The 25,188-nt window shown below is 52.6% G+C and overlaps 1 protein-coding gene across 1 annotated transcript; it reads left to right on the top strand.

The window, feature by feature from the left end:
* Positions 1 to 1,877: 1,877 nt before the first annotated feature.
* On the top strand, positions 1,878 to 24,794 carry LOC134478190 (unconventional myosin-XVB-like). The gene is given in 26 exon segments (XM_063258722.1): positions 1,878 to 2,366; positions 2,447 to 3,089; positions 3,172 to 3,591; positions 3,594 to 3,872; positions 3,967 to 3,985; positions 4,360 to 4,423; positions 4,641 to 4,750; positions 4,854 to 4,952; positions 5,252 to 5,348; positions 5,578 to 5,681; positions 5,792 to 5,855; positions 6,196 to 6,357; positions 6,759 to 6,895; positions 7,087 to 7,219; positions 8,246 to 8,291; positions 8,600 to 8,667; positions 11,516 to 11,676; positions 12,979 to 13,084; positions 13,414 to 13,538; positions 14,638 to 14,755; positions 15,010 to 15,176; positions 16,162 to 16,216; positions 18,689 to 18,908; positions 19,308 to 19,438; positions 20,757 to 20,852; positions 20,951 to 24,794. Coding segments are annotated over 26 exon segments (4,431 nt in total). The 3' UTR covers positions 21,269 to 24,794.
* The last annotated feature ends 394 nt before the right edge of the window (positions 24,795 to 25,188 follow it).

The raw sequence follows: 25,188 nt of genomic DNA, 5'->3' as shown, positions 1-25,188 counted from the left end.
AGGCCAAGTCATTTACAAACTCTGGGCTGAATGACCTTCTGGCATCCTGAGTACATACAGCAGCTCCACCAGGTCTGAGAACAGGTCTAAGGAGATGTGCAAGATGTCAAGGCAGTCAGCAGGGCGTGGTGGCTCACGCCTGTAATCCCAGCACTCGGGAGGTTGAGGCAGGAGACCAGCCTAGGCTACGAAGTGAGCTCAAGGCCAGCCTGAACTGCACAGTGAGACCCTGTCTCAAAAAAGACAAAAAAAAAAAGTGTCAAGGCAGTCAACTAGAGGCCATCCTGAGGAAAAGGGCTGCAGTCTGCAATGTTCACCTGCTGCTCTGGAGCTGGATGGGAAAGCTGGCAAGGAGAGACCAGAGGAAGATGTCAACAAGGCCAAGGGAGTCCATGGAAGGGGGCCTGGCTCCATCTTGGGCCCCAGAGCTGCCCATGCAGCAGCTGCCTTGCCCATAGCCCTTCCAATGGCCTTGGGCATTATCCTTAGGTTAAACAACAGTATAACCACCAAGAAATAAGGCAGGTGGGCCAGGGATTTAGCTCAGTGGCCTAAGTACCTGCCTGGCAAGCGTAAAGTTTTAAGTTCTATCCCCGGTAATGAAAAAAAAAGAAAGAAAAGAAATAAGCCAGGGCGTGGGGATTTAGCTCAGCAACATAAGCGTTTGCCTGGCATACGTGAGGTTGCAAGTTCAAGCCCAGTACCTCTCCCAAAAAGAAAAAGAAATAAGCTCATGCCTGCAATCCCAGTATCCTGGGAGAACGAGGCAGGAGGATTGCAAGTTCAAGCCTAGTCAGACTCTGTCTCAAAATTTTAAAAAACATTAATGGTTAGATATTTAGCTTAATGTGAAGGCTAGGAATGTAGCTCAGTGCAAATCCAAATATGAAAGAAGAGAAAGCAAGCAAGCAAGCAAGAATCCTCCATGGCCAAAATGACAAAGGATAAGAAAAGACAGGTCACAAAAAAGGAATCACAGTAGCTCTAACAGGAGGAAAGGTGTGTGTTTTCACAGAGAAATGAGTTTAAGGTATTAAGGTTTTATTTGTCATGTATAAGTGGATAATACTCAGCATTACTACCATGAAGGAACCAGTGGTCTTTTATCTTACTGGTATAAGCATAAATTAGCACAACCTCCTTGGAGGAAATTTTGGAAATATTAAAACTGCAAACGCACATACACTGTGGTCCAACAAGTTTACTTTTAGGAACTAATTTTACTTGAATATGGATGAAATTATATTTCAATTACAACTTAAGATGAACTTAAGCTTATAACTTAAGATGAATTTACAATACAAAATACACTAAGGGGGAAAATAAACAAGATTCACTTTTCTTAGAATAGATAACTCTAAATGCAGAAATTTGTAATTTCCGCGGGAAACTGAACAGCTGGTCAGGAATGGGACGGTATCTTACCGGTGTTGAGTGTTCACTGTATTACAGTTCAAAAACAAGCTGTAGGGCTGGCGGTATGGCTCTGTGGTAGCCCGCTTGGCCTGGTATCAAAAAACAAAACATAAACAAATAAAGAATGTTTTTAAAACGGGCGCTTTCGAGATGTTTATATTTTAGGACTACGAAAGTTATACGGATCTGTTTGACAGCAATTCAAAATTTACATCCACATCGTGTGCACTTTAAGTAAAACCATTTTACAATGGAAAAACAACCAGAAATACTCAGGGAGCCCCCAACAGGTTCACTAAGCCTCACTCTCACCCCGTGAGGTTCTTCAGCCTGGCACCAGGTCCAGCACGGTTGCCCTGTCCACGGCCTTTGTCCGCAGCTGCAGCGTCTCTTCTTTCCCAGGTCGCCTTTGCTCCATTGTTGGCCAAGGGGGTCAGGACCCGCCACCTCCTGCATTATCGATGCTCGCGCCTGACGGAGGGAGCCCAGCGTCAGTTGAGTCCGCAGCCCTGCCAGAGCGCAGCCGGACTGGTGCGCAGCCCGAGCCGAGGGCAGGCAGCTCCCCCGAAAGGGACGAGCACAGAACGAACCATCAGGGGGCCGCGTTCACTGGGTCAGTCATGGGTGGAAGCAAGGGCAAAGCGCCCCGACGCCGGGCGAGACCACAGAAGCCGAGCTCAGCCGAACAGGAATCCGAGTCCGGGGACCCCGGGCCCGGCCCGCAAAAAGCCCGCCAAGCGACGTTGGTCACGGAGCCCGACAGCGAGGAGGACAAACGGACCACTGGTGGCAGCAAAAAGCCCATCGCCAAGGGTACCAGAAGCTGCAGGTCTGGAGGTGGGCCGCCACCACACGCCCAGAAGAGGCGAGATAGCACGTGGTGTCAGGGACCCCGGCCCACGCAGGGCTGCGCGCCCGGGAACAGCCTTGGGGCGCGCCCCGGAGACGAGGTGCGGGGTCGGAGAAGGAGGAAGGGGCGCAGAGCCTCCACAGGAGGTAAGGGCGGACGGGTCAGCGCTGCCACCGCAAGAGAGGACAGGGCCGCAGAGCGCCGGCTCGGAGGGGTCGCAGCGGGGCCTCCTCCGGCGCGGACGGGGGCAGCTCGTGCCCGGACAGCGAAGCCCGCGAGGCGTCGGAGCCAGTGGACACGGGCGCGGAAGGGACCGCGATCGGGCCAGAGCCGGCCCTGGAGCCTGGTGAGCGCCAGAGCAACGACAAAGCCCGCACCGGGGCGTCGGGAACTGGGGCCGAGGGGCCGCGCGAGGATTCGGGCTCGGGGACGCACCCGGGCCTGGGCGCCGCCGAGCGCAGCGCCAGCCCGGTTCCCTGCACCCGCGAGGCGGCGCCGAGCGGGAACGACGCGGACTCCCCCGCCCTAGACGACTCCGGGTCGCAGCCAAGAGCTGCGGCCGAAAAGGCGGGAGCCTCGACTGCTGAGGCACAGCGCCGCCCCGTCGGAAAGGAGGTGGGGAAGGCGCAGGCGGCGGCTGAGGGCCAGGCGGGGTCAGAGCGGGAGCAGTGCCGGGGGACCTCGTGGTGCACCGCAGGGCCCGCGCGGAGCCTGCACCAGGCTCCTCTCCCCGGGCAGTGGATCCCAGGGGCGCGGTTCCTCCGAGTAGTGCATGCCCCGGGGCTCCTGCGGTGGCTGAGGCGGCGGCTGCGACCGCCTGCGGGCGAGGGGCGGGGCGGCGGGAGGGAGGGCGAGGGCGGGGCCGCGGGTTCCGGCTGGGCGCCCGCTGGTTTTGCGCTTGGCAGGTTTAGCCGAGTTCGGGGCACCGCCTAGGGCGCCCTCTAGCGGCGACTTGAGCCCTTCGCAGTCCCGGAGCAGCCCTGGCCGGGACGAATCTGGTGACCACGAGGACCCGACTCGCGATCCCAAGTTCGCGGTGGTGTTTCCCGGGATCCACAGGGCGGGGAGGGCGTCGAGCATCCGGAGCTCAGAAGAAGCGTCCTCGGACGCCCCCAGCGCGGAGGGCTGCGTGTGGCCTCGTGCAGGGGTTGGAGGGGACACTGAGGGCCGCAGGATGAGTGGGCAGGGGATCCTCGGGTCCTGCCGCGCCTCTTTGGTCTCCTCTACTCCACCCGACGAAGCTCTGCTAGAGAAAGGCTTCAGTACCGAAGCAGAGCCGGAGATTTCGGAGGCCGCGACCCCCAGGCACTGGGCACTGGGTTCAGGCTCTCTGAGGACCCTGGAACGGCCTCCGACGAGCTGCTACCCCGACTCGCCCTGGAGAACCGCCTGCAGCGCGAGAGGAGCTCCTGCGGGCCTCCCAGCGGGAAGTGGGAGCCAGAGGACGAGGCCGAGGCAGCGCTGGAGAAGGAGTTGGAGCGCAGCCTTGGGCCTGACCTGGAATCGCAGTCCTTCCCGGGTGCGGGTGCAGAGGACAGGAGACTTGGAGAGGATCTAGAAGACACAGGACCTGACCTAGCTGCGGTGAGCGGGCGCGATTCTTCACGTCCTCCCCCACTCTCCTCTTTATAAATGTATAGATGCTCTGCGATCCTTGAAAGATTTTTGCCCCACAAAAGCTCTTTTGGCTGAACGGGCAGGTGAGGCGTGGAAAGTCAGGTATCTCTCAGGGGACATCTTTTCTACCTGGCAAAAGGTTCCCTGGATGCGGGCCTGGTGCTGCTTTGGAGTTCCAAGGTTACCAAAAACTCCCCTGGAGGGGAAGGAAGTACCGGTAGATACTGGAGATAAAGTCAGGGCTGAGCTACATTAACAGCTTTTATATTTTTTATTTTTGAGACAGGGTCTTGCTAAGTCACTGGTTGCTCAGGCTGAGTGCAAACTTGTGCTACTCCTGCCTCCCAGAGCACTAGGATTACAGGCATGAGCCCTGTGACATGGGTGCCTCTCCTCAGGGGGCCCTGCATCCAGGGGCAGAGCTAGCCCAGGACTGCCTTCATGCGCTGCTCACGGCACCCTTCCTGTCCCCACAGGCTGGTGTGTGACAGCTCCGTGCTGTTGTGCCTCAAGAAGAGGTTTCACCTCGGCCGCATCTACGTATGGGGGGCTCCAGGGAGGAGTAGTGGGCTGCCCCCCCCCCACAGAGTCTCCCCAGCACACTGAGGCCTGTCAGTCCCTGGGCTGTGCGATGAGCCCTCTGCCTGCGGTCCTACAGAGCCCAGTCAGGGCTGGGGGGAGGGGAGGACGGAAGCTGCCCCATTTACATTCCTCTGCTCCCTCGTGCTGTGATGGCAGCATCTGCTTTCTTTCCCAGACTTTTGGAGGGGCCCTCCTGCTTGCATTGAACCCCTACCAGCCCCTGCCTCTCTTCTCACCTGAGGTGTTGGCCAGCTACCACCCGGGGAAGACCCCCAACACCACCCCGTAGGTGACTTTGCCTCTGACCCTGTGCTTACCTCTAGGTAGCCAGGCCCCAGCACATCCAGTGACTGAGGTACATCCAACCTATACCTGGGACACTCCCCAGATACCTGTCTTTCTCCTTCTCTGGACACATCTTTGCTGTCATGGCAGCAGCCCACGGCCTGTCTCAGAGCCCAGGCCAGCACCCCTGCATCCTCCTGGGGTGAGTCCTACTGTCCTGCCTAGCTGAGCCCATAGGACTGAAGGCCTGCACTGTGGGTGGCAGCTCTGGACTTTATCAGGGCCATGCTTGAGGTCATCACACATCACCCTTGAGTGGCATTTCTGTTGGGTCTCCATGTGTTGACTTTCTCTTTCCACACCTCTGGGGATCTCCCCTTGGGTAGGTGTCTCTTCTAGGTGGCACAGCCTCAGTTCCCAGGCTCAGCGGGACAGTGCCTTGTGCCCTCCCTGAAGACCTTCCCGAGGCCTTCACATAGCCTTAGCTCTTCCCTCCTGCAGGGGACGCAGTGGCTCAGGGAAGACAGAAGCTATGGAGAAGATCCTGCAGTTCCTAAGCAGCCTGGAGCAGGGACAGACAGGGGAAAGAAGGTGCCAGGTGAGGCTAGGGTGGAGGCTATCTCCCAGGAGGCAGCTGGCCACTTTCCAGAGGTAGGCCATTCTTCTCCTTTAGGCCAGGAGGGTGGTGGGTTGAAGCCTCTGACTTCTGCTGTAGCATTAGGCACAAGCCTGGCCTGCCCTGGGGGCGGGGGTGAGGGCCCCCAGCCCTCAGTGGACAGTGGGTACCATTGTCCCAGGGATTCCTGATTGACCCTCCCCTCACACAGCTGAGTGACCTGCTGCCAGTACTCAGTAGCTTTGGCCACGCCAAGACCATCCTCAATGCCAATGCCAGCAGTTTTGGCCAGGTCTTGTGCCTCTATCTGCAGCAGTGAGTGATGGGGTCCCGGGGGGCATGGTAGTACTGGGAATGCAGTACCCCTTCTGGGAGGGCCCCTTGCTGTATGCCCCAGGAACCCAGATCTGCCCCTGTGTCCACAGTGGGCTCATCACAGGAGCCTCTGTGTCACATTATCTGCTCGAGACTTCCAGAGTGGTGTTTCAGGTAAGGGTCACCTTCCTGTCTACCCCATCACAGCCCTCAGAGTGGGAAAGAAGGGACTGGGACAGCAGGCACTGCTCCTCTAATCCAGCCGTGCTCCCCAAGGCCCAGGCTGAACGGAGCTTACATGTGTTTATGAGCTGCTGGCGGGATTGGACACCATGGAGAGGGAGCAGCTCTCACTTCAGGGACCAGAGGCCTACTGCTACCTCAACCAGGTGGGGTAGTGCCCAGAGGGAGCTGCCCAGACAGGAGTGTCTCCATTGGCGGCCCTGAGAGGAGCCAGATGGAGGGTGCTGAGGGAGGACCAGGCCCTACCCCTCAGCCCTACTGTGCCCTGCAGGGCCGGGCTTGCAGGCTCCAGGGCAAGGACGACGCCCACGACTTCGCAAGGCTACTGAGGGCCCTGCAGGTTCTGGGCTTGAGCCCCGAAGAGTTGACCACAGTCTGGGCCTTGCTGGCTAGTGTTCTGCAGCTGGGCAACATCTGCTTCTCTTCTTCAGAGGTGGGCTTTCCCTACGGGCTGGGCCACTCCAGAAAGCAGACAAGTCCCCATTGTTCCCATGAGAAGGTAGCCTTGGTGCTTCTATATCTTCCCAATACCTCTTCCACCCAGCTGCCCCTAAGAAGAGCACCTGGCATTAACTGAGCAGCTATTATGTATGTTTTCTAACTTAGCTCTTGTGATAATCGATGTTACTCTTTCCCCTTTAGCAGTAAGGCAGTGGGGGCTCAGGAAGGGAAATGGACTCACACTGCTGCCTGGCTAGTAAGGAGAGAAAGTCAGGACTCACATCAAGGCCCTCAGAGCCAGAGGCTGTCTCATGATGACCCAGATCTCCCATATGCTGTTGTGGTCCCTTTGGGTACCAGGGCAGCTGACTCCCTGTCTCTTGCTCCATGCAGCAGGAGTCCCAGGAGGTGGCCACAGTGTCCAGCTGGGCCGAGATCCACACATCAGTCTGGCTGCTGCGGGTGTCACCAGAGCACCTAGAAGGGGCTGTCACCCGGAGAGTCGTGGTGAACCCAGGGGTGCTGGGGAGGTGAGGAACAATCTGGCCACCTGTGGCCAGGGGGCGCACCTGCCCAGGTCTGACAGCCAGGAGACACCCTATGGCCAGGTCTCAAGACCCCTGCCTGTGGAAAGTGCCACTGATGCCAGGTGGCCCTGGGGATGGGAGACTGGGGCCAGGCCAGTGCCCTGCTCTGCGAGGCTGACTCCCAGTGCCTGCAGGGATGCTCTGGCCAAGGCCCTGTACTCGAGGCTCTTCAGCTGGCTCCTCAGGAGGATCAACACACGACTGGCACCCCCTGGAGAGGGAGGCAGCAAGGGCACCATCACTGTGGTGGATGCCTATGGCTTTGAGGTCGGTCCTCAGGGAGGGACCCAGGATGGGGGAGCCCACTTCATTGTGATGCGTTTCTGGAGGGCACCAGCTCCTCCTGAGCTGCCTGCCTGTCAGGCCGTGTCCTTTTCCTGGCTCTTTCTTCTATAACTACTGGGCAGCTGAGGGGGCAGCAGCACCAGGATGGAGGGTGGGGGTCTGGGGATGGGGAGGTAAGGGAACAGGCCCCTCCTCTGGGGACTCAGGTGATGCTGGCAGGTAACCATGGGACTCTTACTTCACTCACCTCCCGAGCAAGCCAGTGCGTGACTGAGACGAGGATGTCCCTGCCACATGCCTGCGTGCATTTCCAAGCGGGGCCTCGGCTTCCCCTCTGCGTGTCCTTAACCTGGCTGAGGCCAGCATTGCCGTCTGGAAGTAAGGATCAGGGAGGAGGAAGGTCCCTGAGAGCTGTCTGCTCCATAGGTGCAGCCTTTCTGCCCTGCCCCAACACTTGCTCTGGAGAGTTCTGTCTCACTTGGCCTTGAGAGACCCACGGAGGCCCCAGGATGGGCCACACCCAGCCTCACCTCCCACTCGCCAAAGAAGAGGGAAGAGGGAGAGTCCCCAACCCTCCCTGAGTTCCCACAGCCCCTGCATCCCTTATCAAAGGGTTCCCCTCTTTGGGCCAAGGGGGCCTAGAGGGGGATGAGGGGGCCCCCTTCAACCCTGAATGCGCAGTGTTCACTGCCCCCATCTGTGTCCTCGGTGGCATTGGTCCTTGGTGTGTGTCTCTGGAGGCCATCACTTTCCTGGAGGGAGTGACTGTGCTGTGTGTGCAGTGGGCAGGGGAAGTGGGCACAGGGGAAGTTGGGGCTGCACACGTGGCCCGAGCCCTTCATTGGCTCCCTAGGGGCTGTCCCATCCTTCTCTCCAGGACTCAGAGAGGAGGGGTGCCCGGGGCTGATGCTGCAGCAGCAAGGGTCAAGTCCGAAGGTCCTGGCGCAGAGCAGGGCCGTGCATGGCCAGCCTTCTGCTGGCTGCACACAGCTCTGTTCCCTGCTCCAGTATACTGTGAGCCTTGATGTGCTGGCCTCAGCCGCCGCAGGCTCTGGTATGTGCCTTTGTCAATTCCTTTGCCTGCTGACTGTCAGAATCGCATGTCCTCATAAGCAGAGCCCTGGATGTGGCCTCCAGGAAGCCTTTCTGGGCCTTTTCCAAGGGTCTGTGTGTCTTCCTCTGTGGCCTCAGCACATAGCGATAGGCCAGCTAGTGCCCCCTGCGTGTGGCTGCACACCCCAAACACACACACAATTGCACACACAGCAGTCATGCCCTCAGGAAAGTGATGGCCTCCAAGGACAAGGCCACCTACCCTGTACCCACCTCCTGCCCACTGCCCCAGGCGCTGCGGGTGAACAGTCTGCAACAACCTGGCCAGCGAGCGCCTGTGGCTCTTCTCCAGCCAGACACTGCAGGCCCAGGAGGAGGTAGGGAGCCACCTCCGTAGAGAGAGTGGTGCCACAAGAGCTTAACCCCACAGCTCCTCTTCTTTGGGGAGACTCAGTTCTGGGCCTTGGTTTACTAATCTGTAAAGCAGGAGCTCACACTGTGTTCCAGTTCAGTGAGTCCCTCTAGAATATGAACTATAAATGCCTAAATCCCAGCACTCTGGGTGGCTGAGGCAGGAGAATTGCAAGTTCAAAACCAACCTGGGCAACTTAGTTTGAGACACTATGTCAAAGTAAAAAAATAAAAATAAAAAAGGGCTGGGGATGGAGTTCAGTGATTCAGTCTCCAGTGTCAAAGGGAAAAGGAGAGAAAAGGCCAGACATGGGCTGTTTCAGGAGGAGTGTCAGCGGGAGCTGCTGCCCTGGGTGCCCATCCCTCAGCCTCCATGGGAGTCTTGCCTGGACCTCCTGGTGGACCAGCCCCACAGCTCCTGAGTATCCTGAATGCCCAGACATGGCTGTCTCAGGTGAGGGTGGCATGTGACCCCAGTGTTAGGGATAAGAAGTGGGGGCCAGCAGAGCAGCCTGGGTGATGGTGAGGCTGAGTGTGGGAGACCCCACCCACAGTCACTGGGCACAGCCTGGAAAGGACACCCAAGGGGAGGCCCTGGCTCTTACCTCATCTCTGGGGAAGCTCAAGCAAGATCCTAAGCCTCTGGGGATCAAGTTCTTGCCACAGAAGGGGTCAGAAGTGCCCAGTGAGCAAGGCCTGGGCAGGGCTCACAAAGGACTTCTGTGGATCCTCTCTGATGGTGGCCAGGTGTCACTCAGGCTCCAACTGTAGGGCACTAATTTCATGGACATGTGCATGCATTCCATGAAAAGTTTTTACCTACCTTCTGCCCTCTCTACCTAAATATTCCCCCTTATGCTTTAGCCTTGTTCTTTTTTTTTTTTTTTTAATTTGTAGCAGTACTTAGTGTCCTTTAGCCTTGTTCTTTACATTTTAACACAGCCAGTGTGATTGTAGAGCAGATTTATTCATTTACTCTTTCCTCTGCACTGGACTAAGTTCTGTGTAGGCTGGGGACCTTGTACGAGGCTTCCAGCTCTGCCCCAGCACGTGTTTAGGGTTCCCTCAAAAAGGAAGGTAGAGGACCATACTAAGGATAAAAGACGATCATAGACCCAGTCCCCTGTCTTGAAGTGTGCAGTATAGCAAGAAAGAAATGTTTAGGACGGAAAACCATATAACTGAGCTTTTGTTGGATCATTGAACAGAACTGTCTCCAATTCCACTGTATGAATGTTCACTTTATATGCTTTAATTTAGTGATATGGACAACTGTTTCTAGGAAGATAATGTGTAGCCTGTTAACTGGTGATTTCGAACTGTCTATATTTTTTTTTCTAGAAATACTGTATTATTTGTACCCTTTTACTGCATTGTTATTTTTATGTCCTTTCTTTTTTTCTTCTCTCTTTAAATAAAAATAAAAATAAAAACCATGCCTGAAGAAAAAAAAAAAGGAATGTTAATTTTTTTTTTATCGGTACCAGGGATCGAACTCACAACCGCCTGCTTGCAAGGCAGGTATTTATGCCGCTGAGCTAAATCCCTAGCCCCAAGAAATGTTAATTTTTTTAAATGCCCAGGAATGAGCCAGGGATTTAGCTCAGCAGCATAAGCACACCTGCCTGATGAGTGTGTGAAGTCATCAATCCCTGGTACCAAAAAAAAAAAAAAAAGAAATGCCCAGGTATATACCTCTAATTCCAGTATTCAGGAGGCTGAGGCAAGAGAATTTCAAGTTTGAGGCCACCCTAGGCTAAATAGATTGTTTTCACAGAGAGAGACAACACCAGGTACAGTGTTACACAACTGTAATCCCGGCTCTCTGTGGGGGCTGAGGCCAAAGGATCACAAGTTCAACCCCAGCCTGGAAAATTTAGGGACTTAGCAAGACCCTCTCTCAAAATAAAAAGCTCAAAATCCAGTGAGCTGGGGATGTAGCTCAGTATGAAAGCCCTGAGTTTTTATTAACACCTATTTGAAATTCCTGATTAGATATAGCAGTACATCAACTTGTAAATAATTGTTGTTCCTAGTTCACATTCCAGAAAGTTTTATTAAACTGTTGAAGGTGTCCTTGAGGACCAGGGCTATTTTTGGAAAAACCTAGCAGGCTTTTCCTGGGCTTGGCACTGTCCTTAAGTGTGGATTGAAACGCAGCACCATGTGCATGGGAGGTAGTGCTGGCTCTAGAATTATCCCCCAAGTCACTTGCATGGCATTAAGGTGTGCTTCCCCCCCCCCACACCCCAGGCCTTTGCTGGCTGGGCCTTGTTGCTCATTAGCCCTGTGAGGTGACCTCTACTGAGGTGACATTTTGAACGTGACCTATGACCTGGAGATGTCCTCCATGGTAAAGCACTTGCCCGCTGTGTGTGAGACTGAGTTCCGTGCCCAGCACCACAAAACAAAAAGAATGAAAGTGCAGAGTCTTGGAATTGTGGGATCATACTCCTAGGTGTGACAGATCCCTCTGTCTTAAAGCCCCCGTCGCCATTTTCTTTAAATGGCTCAGTCATGTGCCTTCCACAGCCACCAAATCTAGTGTTGACTGAGATGGTTCTGTGGCCTGAGACCACCATGGCTTTCTCAGGCAGTATTCGATTGCTCAAAGTGAAGTCATTGAGAAAAAGAGAACAAACCCTTTATAGGGGCTCAAATACAGAGCGAGCTTCCTGCCTGAGAGAGAACTTGAGGGAAGGGGACCCCACTGCCCTCTGCTCAGGCCGTGCCACACGGGGTCAGGAGGGTGTGCAGTCCAGGCGGGGAGAGCACTGCAAAGCCTGAGGGAGGCTTGACTCTTCCCCTTACCAGGCCACGAACCACACGTTTCTCCAGAAGTGTCACTATCACCACAGTGACCACCCAAGCTACGCCAAGCCCCAGCTACCCCTGCCTGTCTTCACTGTGCGACACTATGCTGGGACTGTCACCTACCAGGTACCCGGCCTCAGGGATGGACTCCAGGTGAATCAGTGAGTCAGTGTAAGAGCTCGGCGTCCCCTCCCAAACTGAGTCACCAGGAGGGGGGAGGAGGGGATGACGGGGAGCCCTTTCTGAGGCTTGGCTGTGTGTTCCCCTAGACCACAGGCCCCTCCCAGTCCCAAGAAGTGTGAATTAGTGATTCTGGGTGGGAATTGTGCGGTGGGCGAGCCGAAGCCTCGGGGCCTTCCAGGTGTAGAGCAGGGCACAAGGCTGGGAAATGCCTTAGTGAGAGCTGGGTCTCTTTCCTCACCTGTGAAATGGGCTCAGAAACCTAGCCTGTGGCATTGTCTGTAAGACCGAGAGGCCCAGCAGGTGCTCACTGAGGGGCCAGCCCTTAAATTCTGTGTCACCAGGGAAGGCTTTTTGCTTGCCCAAGAGGACAGCCACTGAGGGAGGGTACTGGGTCCCCCAGGAGGGACAGTGTGACTGATGGAAGAGGTGGCATGCTCTGATTGCAGGAGAAAAACCAAGAAAAAAGTTACTCAAACAAGAAATACAGGGAGTTGGAGTGAAGGAAACTAGAGCCGGGGCTGTGGGTCAGTGGGTGTGAGGCTGGGGGTTCCATCCCCAGCACTGCGAGAGCGAGCCAGACAGACAGACATGGTTCAGTGGGAACAGCCTGGTCTATTCTTGTATAGTTATTCCACAAAAGTAACACGATGCCAAGGTGGAATTCCTACAAGAGGAGAGGAATGGATTTTGATAAAAATCATCGTAACCATGCATGGTGGCACAGACCTGTTATCGCAGCACTCCGGGGACTGAGGCAAGAGGATAGGAAGTTAGAGTTCACTCTGAGTTTTGTCTTGTCATTGTTGTTGTTTTGTTTTGTTTTGTTGAGGCGTACTCTCACTGTTAAGTGCAGGCCAGCCTTGAACTTATTATATGCCCCAAGCTGGCTTCAAACTTACGATCCTCCCACCTCAGCCTCTCCGGTGCTGGAATTGCAGGCATCACCACACGCAGCTTCAGCCTGAGTGATCTGACCCTATCTCAAAAAGTAAAAAGCGGGGGTTAGTGATATAGTTCAGTGTGAAGGCCTCAGCTTCAGTCCCCAGCACTGCGGCCGCCATGGAGTACCGGTCTTGTGAAGCATGTGGGAGAGGCTATGATCTCCCAAGAACCACTCAAGTCACCTCAGCCTTTGTTCTGTGGCTCCCCGTCCATCTCTGGCCGGTTCACAAGTTCTTAAACCGAAACGAGACCACCTGGATCCCGCCGTGGTGGAGATGCTTGCCCAGAGCCAGCTGCAGGTGCCTTGTGGCAGCCCTCCCTCTGCCTTCTCCCTGTAGGCTCCTGCCCGAGGGGCACCCCGGGGTCTTGGCTCTCCGGGGCTGTGGGACAGGTGGACAGGCTGGGAGAGTGGGGAGCAGTTCAGCCCCATCTTGCCGGCAGCTGGTGAGGAGCCTGTTTCAGCAAACAGCGCCCCAGAGAGACAAAGCCACACTGGCCTCCCACTTCCTGCAGTCTCTGGGGAACCTCTTAGCACAACTGGGCAGGTGAGAAGAGGGACCCCAATTGGAGGCCCCAGTGAGTTGGGGGGCTGGTCTGTGCCCAGTGAAACCCCCCCTTTACTCTGCAGGAGTCACATTTATTTTATCTAGTGCCTCAACCCCAACCCTGGAAAGGTGAGCGCCCCCACCCCTCGCACTGAGCCCCAGATCCGCCCCTCCCCTTAGCTGTAACCCCACAATGGCTCCTCTCATCCACTCTGGCTCTGGCCATAGATCCCAGGCCTCTTCGATGTGGAACGTGTGGCAGAGCAGCTGCACCAGGCTGGCATCCTGGAGGCCATAGACATCCGCAGAGCCCACTTTCCCATGTGCGTCCCCTTCCAGGCCTTCCTGGCCAGGTCAGGCCCGGGATAGGGCAGCCAAGGACCCAGTGCCTTCAGACAGGACAGATGGAGAGGGCTCCAGCGTGCCTGGCAGGCCGGGGCTCTTTCCTGGTGGGGACCGACCATCTCATTTCCCCACGGTCTGCACCCGGCCTCCAAGCCTCTCCTTTCCCTCCTCTCCTTGCTCTTCCGTCCTCCTTATTTACTGTCCCTCCCACCTTCCCCAGCCCCCACCCAAGACTCTGCAGGCTAAAGCCCGGTTAGAGAGGGCGGGACAGTGCCTGCCTTGGGGTGGCTGGCCCCTAGTGTAGACGGAGCTGGCTTAGTGAGATGGAGATGGCCAGCCAGGAGGGGAGACCAAGCCGGCAGTGGGGCAGTGGGGCACAGTGAGGATGAGGGTGGCGCTGTCTGGAGACTTTGGAAACTTCTGGAAAAGCTGGTAAATTGTTGTTTGCCTATTTGGCATCGCCACTGGCCCCCAGTGGCCTCTCAAAATGCCCTGATGGGCTGCCCCACCCCACACTCTGGTGGCTCCCCATTTGTCATAATGGCCTTAGCAGTGAGGACAGCCTGACCAAGGGGCAGAGCTGCAGGCCTGCTCTCAAGCCTGCTCTGAAGAAGGCCAGGCCAGGAAGGCTCTGTCCCTGCCCTCTGGACACCGCACAGCTACAGCAGTTGCCACCTCCCAGGAACCCTTAGCCCTGAGGCTGGAGGAGGGGGAGCTGGGGTTCTGTGGTCCCCCTAGCACTTTAATGGACTATCGATGAGCCACCCCTGCTGCTCTGTGTCCCCTTCCCCACCTGTCTCCCTTCCACTGCCACACTGGAGACCACTGTGTTAGGGTGTGCGGGCAACAGGACAGACAGGAGCTCAGGACCATACTGCTCTTGCCCCTGCCATCCTGAACCAGCCTCATGGTTCTCTGCATGTACGGGCTTCTCACCTCCCATCTCTTCTACCAAGCTGAGGTCGCACTTCCCCAGTGCATGGCTGAATGTCAGTACCCAGCCAAGTCCCTGACTGCACCAGAGCTCCCAGATTGTGGGATGCCCGTGAAACTGGATACCTAGGGAACCCTTCCTCTTCTGACCTAGGCTCTGTGTCCTTGGGACAGATTCTGGGCTCTGGGGACAGAGAGACAAGGCAGTTCCTCTGACCGGGAGAAGTGTGGAGCCATCCTCAGCAGGGTTCTGGGAGCTGAGTCTCCACTCTGTCACCTTGGGGCTACCCAGGTGAGTTCCAGCATCTGCATGTGTAACCTGTCAAGCATGAAGGGAGAGATAGAGGAACCTCCAGGCACAAATAGGGACAAACACAGGGTGGGTGGTCCTGCAAGTAGTGGCCCAATGGAAGTGGGCTGGGTGGCGTGCCCTTCAGGACAATCCACCAGGATAACACACAGTTTGGCTGGAAGGGAGGAGGCAGAGGCCAGAGAAGGGCAGTGTGTCCTGGGCCTGTCCTATCTGCAGCCGCCCCCTGCCCACAGGCCCTCCTGCAGGAGCAGGGCCTGTGGCAGCTGGAGCAACTCTGGGCCCAGCACGGCTCCCAGGCCTTGCTCACCCTGCGTCGTCGGGGCCTCCATGCCTGCATCTCCCGACAGCAGCTCTGCCTCCTGCTCCAGCTGCAGGCTCGAGTTCGTGGGCTCCAGGCCAGGTCAGCAGGTGCTCAGTTCAAGGGCTGAAGCGGGTAGGAAGAGGCCTCGGGCTCCCCAAGGTGGTGGGGCAGAGTCCAGGTGACACAGGCTTTCAAGACAAGTCTCCCTGTCCCAGGGCCGTCTCTCAACCTTAATAGCACTGTAACCCCTACCCGAGCAGCCTCTGCTGGAATATTCCCAGGCATGAAAAGGTCACTGCCTTATGAGTCTGCTTGACTGAAGTTCTCACTCTTCCATTCTTTTTTCAATCTCTTCTTTACCCTGAAGCACGAATGATTATTTTAGCCAGGTATGGTCACACACATCTGTAATCCCAGCACTCTGGAAGCTGAGCTAGAAGGATCTCCATGAGTTTGAGGTCATCCTGGCTACACAGTGAGTTCAAGGCCAGCCTGAACCACCTACTGAGATCTCATCTCAAAAAACAGAATGAGGGCCAGGGATTTAGCTCAGCAGCATAAGCACCTGCCTTGTAGTGAGTTCAATGCTCAGTACAAAAAAAAAAAAAAAAAAAAAAAACAGAGTGAAACACAAACAAAAAAGAATAATCATTTAAAAGAATGAATCAGGGGCCTGGGGATTTAGCTTAGTGGCATAAGTGCCTGCCTTGCCAGTGTGTGGTAGTAAGTTCGATCCTCGGTACTGACAAAAAAGAAAAAGACAAAAAAAGAGTAATAAAAAAAAAATAATGAATCAGGTTGTGTAGGTCCTGCCTATCTCTCAGCCTGGGTTTAAGCTGGGTTTTTATACTCCAGCCACTTGGATCTCTTAGTCTTTTTTTTTTTTTTTTTGTCTTTTTCTTTTGTTATCAGTACCGGAGATCGAACGCATGACCACACACTTGCAAGGCAGGCGCTTATGTTGCTGAGTTAAATCCAAGCCCCTGGACCTCTTAGTTTTATAGTATGACCCTTCTTGACTAACTCCTGTGCACTGCGCTGAAGCCCGCTGACCCTGCCAGCCTGTCTCCGCTTGTTCACACAGCTGCCGCGCCACCCTGTCAGATGCTGGTGATGCGGGAAGGCAGACAGGAGGGATGGTACATCTGAGCTAGTAGTGGTCAGATTCAGACAGCCAGTCAGCCACCGACCACCCCAAGGGTGAGAGTTAAGTGCAGTCTGGGACCTTGGGAGAGGGGGTTACCATCACCACTATCTGGGTCCAGAACTTTCTGCCACATAAACAGCAACTCTGTAGCACTCAGTAGTAACTCCCTATCCTGGCAACTTTCCTTCTGCTTTCTGTACCCATGAATTTGGCTTTTCTAGCTACTTCCTGGGAGCTGACTTACACAATATTTCCTTTTCTGTCTGGCTTACTATACTTATTGTAGCAGTTTTGTTCTTGTGGTATTGGATGTTAAACCTAGGGTCTTTACACCAAGCTACACCCAACTTCTTTTTTATTTTTTTATTTTGGCACAGGATCTTGTTAAATTGCTAAGCTACCCAGGCTAGGTTCAAACTTGTGATCCTCCTGCCTGTCTCCTAGAGTGCTGAGATCACAAGTGTGTGCTACCACACGCAACTTAGCATAATATTTTCAAATTTCATGTGTGCTAGAGCATACATCAGAACCTCATTTCTTTTTGTTTGTTTTGTTTTGTTTGGGGAGGTTGGTTGGTTGGTTTTGGTTTTTTGAGACAGAATCTCATGTAGTTTAAGCCAACCTTGAACTCATTATGTAGCTGAGACTGGCCTCAATCCCATAGCAATCTTCCTGCCTCAGCCTCGGACTTTATTTCTTTTTCTGGCTGAGTAATATTCCCTTCATGGACTGCACATTATTTATATCTGTTTATCTACTGATGGATATTTGAGTTGTTTCCATTATTTATGAATAATGCTGCTATGACTATGGGTATTCAAATACAGTATCTGCTCTAGTCTGTGCTTTCAAGTTTCTGTAGTCATTTGTTCTATGTTGAACTTTTTGAGGAGCTGCCCAACGGTATCCCTCATCATTTTATATTCCTACTGGCAATTTAGCAGGATCCCAGCTTTTCTGAGTCCTCTGTTATCTTCTATCTTTTTAGTTATCACCATCCTCAGGAGTGTGAAGGAGAAGCTCATGGTTCTGCTTTGTATTTCTTAGTATGCAGAAATGTTGAGTATATTTTCATGTCCTTCTTAACCATGAGCGTACTTTCTACAAGAAAATGTCTGTTCTAGTCCTCTCCCTGGTTTTTTAATTAGATGATCTCTTTTTGGTTGAGCTGAAGAAAGCTCTTAACATTTTCTGGATATTAAGCTACTATCAAATATATGCTTTGCAAATATTTCCCATTCTATGGATTGTATTGCATGTGTGAGTGTGTGTGTGTACATGCAAGTGTGTGTGAGTGGCTCTGGGGACAAAACCAGGGTCATACTAGGCAGGTCCTGTTGCATGGGGCCACACCCAGCCCTGTTTTGTTTTGTTTTGTTTTTGCATTTTTACCGGTACCAGGGATCGAACTCATGACCACAGGCTTGCAAGGCAGATGCTTATGCCACTGAGCTAAATCCCCAGCCCCCCAACCCTGTTTTTAAATGTGTGTGTTGGACAGGCCTCCTTTGATGAGTCTGGTCTTATATCTGGGAAACTTTCCAAGCTATTGTATTTACATATTCCCTCTTCCCAAATCTCTTTAGCAAAGTCTGCCTTGCCAATAGATCACAGACAGGTAAAGCCATTGATCCGAGGCCGTGGCACCTAATCAGGCGAGGGCTGATTTGAGCCTGAATGGTTCAGCTCAGCAGTCCAGTTCTAATCCCCGTATGTTAAACAGCCTCTCAAATTACCTGTTCTTGTTTTATGGTGTTCTATTCTCTTCCTGTTGCTTCTGTTGAACCTCCAGGGCCCTAGCTAATCAGAGTCGGTTTCTACGTGAATGTCCAGGCTTAGAGGGTTCAGGTACCAGGCAGGGAGTGTCCATGTGGAGCCCTGATCTGTTCCTCATCCCCGGTGGCCTCCAGGAAGTGATACCTCGGACGGCACGCAGCTGTGGCTCAGCTGAACACTGTAATCCTGGTGGCCCGGCCCCTGCTCCAGAGGCTGCAGAGGCTGAAGGTGACAGAGTCTGGGCAGGCAGACTGAAAAGACTCAAGGCAGAAGCCAGGCAGCCTGCTCTGGCCAGTCGCTGAGCCCCAGTGCTCAGCCTAAGAGCCCAGCCTCCCAGGGACCAAGGCTGAGACCATCACTCCTTGAACTTTTCCCCTTCCTTCTGCCTGACCAGGGCAGGCAGGGGCCCTAGGAGGCCACTGTTGTTTCCCACATCCCCTTCTCCCCCTGGGGTTCCTTCCGTCCCCTCTAGTCCTCCGTGGGCCCCTACTCTTCCCCCTCTTGCCTAACGACTCCAGTTTGAGGGCCATAAAGCTGCTCAAAGGTCAGCACCCACACTCTGTCCCCATCCCTGGCCTCTCCCTGGCTGGACTTGGTCCTCTGAGACCATTTCTCCCCTTCTTCCTGCCCTCTTCCCAGCACCCTGGGCGGACAGGTAGTGACGTCCACAGCACAGAGACAGTGAGAGCTCAGAAGGCTGGGAGCAGCTGGGGCGCATGGCACGGCAGGCAGCTGTCCCTCTCGGTCTGCTGTTCCTTTGCAGGGTGTCAGGGCCCCCTGGTGGGGAGCAGCTGCTGGGAGGGTCGTAGTGGGTCCGCTGAGGCCTCAGCTCATCCTGTGTCTCCCCACAGCTTGGGCATTGGTGTGGCCAGCGCAGCGGCAGGATCTCAGAGAGAGTACAGAGCATGGTAAGTGGTCTCTCAAGGGAAGAGGTTCTCCATGGGGTATGAACCCCCACACTCAGTTCAGCTTGGGGGAAGGCTGGAGGCAGAGGTGCCACCAGGGGTCTTGTCCCTCATGTGCCCCTGAGTGAAGATGAGGTGCCTGTGGCTCTTTGATGCCTTTTCTTCCCTAGAAGGGTTCTTGGGGTGCTTCTCTTTTAAGTACCCAGGACCAAAGTCTTTGGTCTTCGGAGAGGATATTCCTATCATCCTGGGGGTGAGGGACACAGTGGGGCTACCTCTCTTGTCAGCTCCCTGCCAGCTCCTTACTGACAGGGGCTGGTGACCAACGAGGACGGTAGGGTTGGTGCCATTCCTGGCATCACACCTGGTGTCTCTGTGCTGCCTCCCGCTGCTCCTTCCCAGGCCACCAGGACACCCTGGCTGGACTCATCACTGAGACTCTTCCTCCTGAGGTTCCGGTGCGGCCCCGCCTGACCCTCCCGCCAGACATTGACCTGTTCCCCTTCTCCAGCTTCATCTCTCCCAGCTTTCAGGTGAGCCCCAGGCCTGTGTGCTTCCTCCAGGCCCAGCATTCCCCACCGTTAGCACCGCCAAGCAGAAGCTTGGCCTCTCCCTTCCTCCACTTTCTGGAAACTGCTCTGAAAATACCCATTCAACTGAAACAGTACACCGTGGAGTGTTATTTCAGTCCGGAGGCCACACCTTTGTATTCTTGTGGTACTGTCCTGCTGTTGAAGTCGTTCCATTAAAGAATGTTTGACAGCAGAAACCGCCCAGGCTGCGGTGCAACATAAAAAAGCAGGATTCAAAACTACACGTATAGTAGAATCCCAATTCTCTTTAGACAACAGGGGCCAGGCTTGGTGCCACAGGCCTGTAATCCCCGCGTGCTGGAAGGGGGAGGCAAGAGAATCACAAGTTTGAGCCCTGCCTGGGCAATTTAATGACTTAGCAAGACTGGTTTTGTTGTTGTTGTTGTTGTTTAAAAAAAAAAATACTGGGGATGCCTTTCAGTGTGAAGGCCCTGAGTTCAATCCTTACTACCAAAAAAACCTACACAGAAAACAAACAAACAAAAGGGTGGGGTGTGCCAGATGTCTCCATGCATAGAAGTTAAAACAAGAGTTGAACTTGGTGGCACAAGCTTTTAATCCCAGCATTCCAGAGGCTGAGGCAGGAGGATAGCCCTGAGTTTGAGACTAGCTTGGACTGCACTGTGAGTTCAAGGCCAGCCTGCCCTACAAAATGAGAGAAAAAAAACAGCCACCACACAAAGAAACATGAAAAAAAGGCTAAAATGCTAACTATGGTTTAACTTTGGCTGCAGAATGTTAATGATAGTTTTAATTTGTAGTCTTTTTTGTTTTTTGCATGTATGATATCAATCTTCTAATCAAATAACTACTAAGATACATTTCTGAGCTGGGCATGGTGGCATATTCCTGTAATCTCAGCACTCAGGAGGCTGAGGCAGAAGGATCCTCCCTGAGTTTTAGGTCAGCCTGGGTACATGCTTGAACTGTATAGTGAGACCTTATACCAAAAAATCAAAGCCAAAAGAAACAAACAGAAATGCACATTTTTGTCATTGTTACTATTTTGAGACAGTCTCATTATGTAGCCCAGGATGGCCTCAAACTCAGGGTGATCCTCCTGCCTCAGCTTCCTAAATGCTGGGATTATAGGCTTGCACCACCATTGCCTTGCTAGAAAGATACATTGCTAAGATGACATTACGTCCCAATGCCTCCCCTTCTTCAGGGTGCATGCTTCTATGGGGGTCCCCCTGGATACTTCCCTAGCCCTTATAAGCACAGAGGACAAGCTCTGTACCACCCTCCTTCTCTGCAGGAGCCATCCCTGCCCAGCCCAGGATTGCCTCTGACCAAACCACTGACTCAGCTGGTGGGAGAGAACCCTCAGCATGCCCTGGACATCAACAAGGTGGTGAGTGACACATCAGGGAGAGGACAGAGTCCCTCACAGGGGCTGGACCAGCACATGAGAGTCCTATACTCGTGCCCTGGCCCCACTTTGTGTCCTAGATGCTGCGGCTCCTGGGGGATGGATTCCTGCAGCCCTGGCAGGAGCAGATCATGGGCATTTACCTGGTATGGCAGGCACAGCGCCAGCCAGGGCTGCAGGATGAGCTCTTCAGCCAGCTCGTGGCCCAGCTCTGGCACAACCCAGTTGAACAGCAGAGCCAGCAAGGCAGAGCCCTCATGGCAAGCATGTTATCAGGTGGACGGCGCATACAGAACAGTATGGTGGCATTTTGGTTAATTTACAACATTGTGGTCGGTTGTTCCAGGGTGGTCAGCTGTGAGAAACAGATGCTTTTAGCAAAGGGATTCACAAGGTAATTAGGGCAAATAACGAGGGCATAGGCGAACACAGAACAAGATGACAGCACTTTTTGGCTAGAGTATAACACAAGGGTCAAACATCTTCCAGTGCTTCAGAACACGTTCCAGAAGAACAAGGGGCTTTGGCCCTGAGTTGGCCATGTCTGTAATGCTAATGCAGGGTATAAGTGTATACAATCTTTTTTTCCCAGGACCAGGAATCAAACTCAGGAGCTTTCTCTGACCTATGAATGATATTGAGCTATCTAGTTATACAAAAAGGAAATAGGGCATCCCTTTTTATTCCTATTGATAAATGTTCTCTAGATGTCCCTTGGGTTGAAACTGCTCCAGAGGAGATGGATGTCTTCTGGAGAGCATGGAAATAGATCTGGTCAGCCTATCCACCCTTGGCCTGGTACACAATCTTATCTTCCCAGATAGCTCATAAACTTTGTTTCCATTAGGAATGCTTAAAGAAGGAAGTATAAATGTGTACCAAACTACTGCTTTTTGTTTATTGTAAGCAAAGTTGGGCTAAAGCATTTTTGTTCTGGGAAAGAGATTCCCCAGGAAATATAGACAACAAATAAACTTAAGGAACTTTGCCCTGGGCCCTCAGACAAATTTTCCAAGGCATTTGTGTTCTCTAACTATCTAGGTAATCTTTTCTAGTGGAGGGACATGGCTATGTTTTATTTAAATTTCTGTATCTTTGAAGCTCACAGGTTAGATTTATAAATTAGCATCTAGCAATCACATTTTTACCAGTACTTAAAGGCACAGAAGAGAAAAAGGCTATTTATTCCTAATTAACATAGGTAAGGCACAAATGTAAATCCTTTCCTGCTAGTTTCTTGTCAAATGTAAAAAGCTTTTGCAGAGTGCCTTGGTCTAGTTTTGAGAGAAGTAGTCTTAACTACCTGAAAAGTTTAGGAAACACCTTTAATTTTCGTAACCTTTAGTTAGGGAACACCAGAAAGATCCAGGTAGATAAGGAAGCGTTTTCTGTGGCTGGGGAGCCAGTGCCCACTGAGGAAACCGTGGGTGTCTTGGCCATGACCCCTCAGTTGTTCTCAGTTTGCATGGGCCCCACACAACCAGAAATCAGTCTCCAGAAAGGAATCCAGCTGCCTGTCTGGTTAGCACTCCATGGGCCACTGGCTTTAATGGGGATTCACCAGATGGATGTTGGGGAAATCTGTCCTCCGTTTTTTGGAGTCCCATTTGTTATTCTAGGCATGTATATATTTTAAGTCTGAACTAGATTTTATTTAAGAGAAACATTTTACAGAAGTAAAATGCTTAAGCAGGAGGCTCACTAACACCTTTCTCGGGTTTGAGGGAATGTTCAAGAAGCCATTTCAGGCCGGGTCTGCACCATCAGAGCCTTAGAGAGCCTCTCCAAAGACTTTGCAAATTCAGCACCGAGAGTGACTGAGACTGATATCTTCCAGGAGAGACAGACAGAAGGACTCTCCTGATCATTTAAAACAACACTGCACAGTTCACTGACATAAGAAGAACTCATGTAGCACACTACTAGTTCATTGCATCTCAAAAGCTCCCCTGACACAACGGAATAGCATCGTCTCAACAGAAGTGAAGTGCAGGCTGAGATCATTCAGCAGTGAAGCACGGACTTAGCATGTGTGTGGCCCTGTCTTCCATCCACAGCAGCACACACAGAAGCTGGGTATAGTATCTGACTGGGAGTGCAGCTCAGTGGTAGAGTACCGATAGAGTGTATTCCCATTACAGCTGTCTGGAGTCATACCCGCATGATCAATGTGAAACACAAAACTCTCTAGGAGCCCTAGCTCAATCTTTTGGGGATTTTTCTTTCATGGCCCAACTGACAGCCCCACTAGAAAGACCCCAGAGGAAGAAAGGACCTCCACTGTGTAATGTCCAGGACTGTCTTGCTTAGGGTTACGTGCTCACCCCCACAGCCATCCCATCACCATCTTGGGTAATATGCCAGTGCCATGGCCAAGTCGGGTGGATTCTGAGACTATGGCTCTAGTGGGTTTGGGGGACATGACACTGGGAGGGAAACAGTTTACCCCAGGAAACTGAGAGTAAAACAGTGGATCAGTCATCACAGCTATGAGACAGCAGGATGTGAAGTCAGCTCAGCCTTCAAGGGTTGTGTGGGTAAGCAGAGATACCTAGAAGCAAGGGCTAAGGAAGACAAGATCCACTGAGGCAAGGGAGCGATCTGCCCAATCTAAAACCAAATTAGGAACTTCCTCAGATGATAATGGGCAAATTTGGGGTGGTCAAGGACAAATGCAGGCACTAAATAGTCACCAGAGTGAGCTGTACAGCATTAACATGGCAAAAATCACAACTCAAAGCAAAGACTTAAGATGGCAACAAGACCAGTGTTATGATAAAGCAGAGCATGGGTGCAGCTAACACTCTGTTTCTGCATGTGATGACAGCTGTGACTGGGTCCCTGCCTACTTCATAGATGTCATAAAAGCTATTCACCTCTGCCCTTCATTTGAGTCACCCATAGCTTTCCCCCTTAGCACATGCTGGGAAGCTGAGGTAGGAGGATTACGAGTTAGAGCTCAATATAGGAAATATAGTGACTTACCGAGGCCCTGTCTCAAAATAAAACAACAAAAAGGGGTTAGGGATGTATCTTAGTGAGAAGGCCCTGGGTTTAACTCCAAGTATCAAAAAAAAAAAGCCTTCTTCCTGTGCAAAGATGCTCCTATCTGATTCTCTGATAAGGAACATGAAATCACACAGAACTGGTGACAGTACTGCCTGAAGAAGGGGGACAGGATGCCAGAACATTTGCAGTCACCTGTGACCTGGATACCAGTGAGAGAGGAGCCACATCACAAGGTTTTGGCATTACTGAGGCTCTGTAATCTTAGGCAACGGCCAGCAGAGGGAGATGTTGGGGTTTTCTGAGGTCTGTGGATTCTGCTGCTCACAGACACAATTTCAGAAGCCAAATTCCTGCTCAATGGAGGCCACTGTGTGGGTGGGGTGTGTGGCAGAGAGGGAAGAAAAGCCAAAGCTTCTCCAGTTGCTGTGGCATCGCCAGCCAGACCAACCGGCCCACCCATGTCCCTGCTGCAGATTTACAATAGTTCGACCTGCTTCATCTCCACTGGAATTTTCCCCAGACTTGGGGGATTTCCTGCTTCTTGCTTGCCATCTAAGCAGCTGGGCATTCTGCAATGTCTCTAGGAAACATTAACACAAACAAGGACTTAACAGGCACCTGGAAGGTGAGCCCCGGATATGTGAGTTGAACAGAGTGCAGAGGGGCCTGAATTTAAGCTTCAACTTCCATTCTTGACCCTGTTCATGTGTGTGTGTGCCTCAGTTTGTACTTGTGTTTCCTCTGTGTAAAAGGGAGCTAAGAAGCATTTGTCAACAGACTGATGTGAAATAATACATTCTAGCAAACCTAAAATGTATTATTATTTTGGCACAGTACCTAATACATAATAACTGCCCAACAAATATTACTATTATTATTATGTTCCCTAATACAGATACATACATTATTTACCTAGTTGCTCATAAATCTACCATTTGTGGTTTTCTTTGGGTGGTGGTACTGGGGATCAAACCCAGGGCCTTATACATGCTAGATAAGCACTCTACTATTAAACTCTATCTTCCGCCTGAAGCTTTGCAAATTTTTGCACCTTGTTCCTTCAGACACCAAGAGTTCAGTAAAGGAGAAAAACCTTTACAAATGCCTCGAGGCTCCCTCCTTCTTCACAAGTAGGAGCCAAACTTTTCTGTAGCATTAAAGTGGTAAGAATATCAATCAAGGAATTAAGATAATTCTATAATGACATCAGGAACTCTACTTGACTAGGGAAGAACTTCATGAGGGCTTTTTGAGAGGGAGATGAAAGTGCTAAGCATGGAACACAGGGCTTTGTGCAGGCTTAGATGCT

Source organism: Cavia porcellus, unplaced genomic scaffold (assembly GCF_034190915.1).
Source record: "Cavia porcellus strain 051 isolate PalLab524CR breed Dunkin Hartley unplaced genomic scaffold, mCavPor4.1 scaffold_12, whole genome shotgun sequence".
Taxonomy (NCBI): domain Eukaryota; kingdom Metazoa; phylum Chordata; class Mammalia; order Rodentia; family Caviidae; genus Cavia; species Cavia porcellus.
The sequence above is the reverse complement of the archived record's forward strand: the minus strand, read 5'-3'. Positions and strand labels throughout refer to the sequence as shown.